This window comes from Penaeus monodon, chromosome 32 (genome assembly GCF_015228065.2).
Source record: "Penaeus monodon isolate SGIC_2016 chromosome 32, NSTDA_Pmon_1, whole genome shotgun sequence".
NCBI lineage: Eukaryota > Metazoa > Arthropoda > Malacostraca > Decapoda > Penaeidae > Penaeus > Penaeus monodon.
In genome coordinates, this window is record NC_051417.1 from 4,122,199 (window position 1) to 4,124,522 (window position 2,324).

A 2,324-nucleotide genomic window follows, 5' to 3' on the forward strand; every position below is an offset into this window, starting at 1 on the left:
GGCTTGTGTATGTGTATGTATTAGAGCCAGAAGGGAAAGAGAAGAGAAAGTCTGAGGCTGGTTGAAGCGGGAATTTACCACTGAATGAATGAGTAGTAGATTTATCACCATTTCTTGTGTCACTTTTTAAAGATCTAAAAGAAACAAGGTTTATATAATTCTACACAATGTCTCTGAACAGCACTGCCAGGAAACCTAAAACATTTATGTAGCATTGAGTATACTTTTAATAGCTCAGGGAGTTGTTATTTTCATATTCAGAATTTTTTCTTGATCTTTTCTTGATCTTTCCTAAAATGTCATGCACATTTTAGGAAAGCAGAGCTGTTGGATTTCCAATGTGCTTTATGATCAGTTGACACCAATGATCACTCCTAGAATGTAAGTGGTTGGGTTTTTTGAGCTTTGCCAGAGCGCCAAAGGGATTATTATATTGCTTGGTTTCCCATTACGGTTTATTATCAGCAATTTGGATGCTGCTACTAACTGTGGCTAAATTTTCTACACCTATGTAGCATAAATATAAAAAGTATCACATTTTGGAAAATAGGTGAGCGTACTAATTGTCTTCCCTTCGTTTTAATTATAAATGGAAATTGAGTAAAAAGCACCAACAAACCTCCTATATCCTTTAAAGATATAGAGCTTATAAAGAACTTAAATAACTCCTTGATAGTTTTATCATCAAATCCAGAACTAGTCAGAGTTTTGGAATGTTTCACTGGTGGATATTTGCAGTAACATGTAGTGCCAAAGCCACAGGGATCCCATGACACCGAGACACTGCCAGAAAGGATTTTAAGATTGCAGACCTTCCAACACAACAAATCTTAAGTGTGTTTAGATGAAACACTGTCAATGTAATTACGAGAAAGTCCCATTTGGAAAGCAACTAATGCATTCTTCCACCTGCTTACATTAGGCCTATAGTTGCAGATAGGGAAGCCCCAGCAAATGAATAGATTTTAGTGATTATCATAGTTAAATTTACAAGGTACTTTGGGAATAAACAGTATCTCCTTTCAGTATACCAACTTTTATGTATTACATCCAATCTCCAATCATTCTTTGTCTATTTGACTTAAAATATTTCTTGATAAGGTATATTAAGGGTTGTTTTTTTAAGCCATGTAAGAAAATTACTATTATTATCAGAAACAAACGCTTAAAAGATGAGACGATCTGCAGCACCGTCACAGCTACTGAAGAGAGCACAGTTCAGACCTCCTTTTGCCAATCAGCCACCAGCCAAACGACCTTGTCTTGAAAGGCCACATTCAGGCAAGTGATATGTTGATGCATTATTTTTCATCCTGTACAATAATTTTTACTTCAATTTTTTACTTTTGTGAATCAGAACATATGATTATTGATTGTTGTAACCTACAGCTCAGGAGAAACAATCAGAATCTCAGGAAAGCGAAGCCCCACCAGAGTCAGCCTCCAAAGGACCCCTTCGAACCACATCAGATATTCTATCCTTGTTGAAGAAGCCCCAGAATACCCAAGCTGGTAATCAAAATGATAAACCTAGTAACTTGTCATCAGGTGCCTCTGCAGTCAATTACCCTTTAAGTGAAACAAATAGTTACAGAGCCCCAGGTTTGTCCTCATTCAAGTCTGTTGGGCTGAAACCAGGAGGAAGGCAAGCATCCATGGGTGAAAGTTTGGCCCAAGGAGGCACAGAAAATGAGCAGCCACAGGAAACAAGGTGGGAGATTGAGTAAACTCAAAATTTTTTATAATACCTTTCCTTTTAACTGAAATTTGCAATTGTAATTTATATCTAGACTCACATAAAAGTGATTTGTGGAAGCTCTCAGGTGTGTGTGAGTTACTCTGAGCTCTTAATGTTTCAGGTATTTCTCTGTTGTATGGTGCAAGCTATCACGCAAGAAACACAAGAATTGGGAAGGAGATGCAGTTCTCATAGTGAAAGGAAGATCAGTTATACTTAAGGTTAGTATAAAATTGTATCATGAATTTATAAGAAGGAAAAATGCAACAAGCATATTATAAGTTACAAGGAAATATCATTAAAATGTGTTAAAAGTTATTCTGAAAATATTGGTGTGTGATTTCCCCTTCCTCCTTTCTTGCCTCTTCTGTTCTTTCAACCTTTCATGTTACATTTGTGAAAGGATCGTGATCACTTTATCACCCTGGAAGTATGCCATGTGATAGTGAAAAGTTAGGTGATTTTTTTACTGGTTTTAGGTTTGAACTTCATGAAGTTATAAGCTACATTTGTGAACAGTTGCTGGGAACATGTGATGTTCACTGTAGTTTTGTTTTGTGAAATGCTTTTACACATAGTATGTGTA

General features: G+C 36.3%; 1 protein-coding gene across 1 annotated transcript in view; it reads left to right on the top strand.

Moving 5' to 3' along the window:
- LOC119593366 (DNA repair and recombination protein RAD54B-like) overlaps positions 1–2,324 on the top strand; it is a gene marked incomplete in the record, with an annotated part of 21,209 nt that overhangs the window by 592 nt on the left and 18,293 nt on the right. The window contains 3 exon segments of the mRNA XM_037942296.1: positions 1,156–1,281; positions 1,390–1,711; positions 1,860–1,959. Coding sequence (XP_037798224.1) covers positions 1,173–1,281; positions 1,390–1,711; positions 1,860–1,959 — 531 coding nt within the window.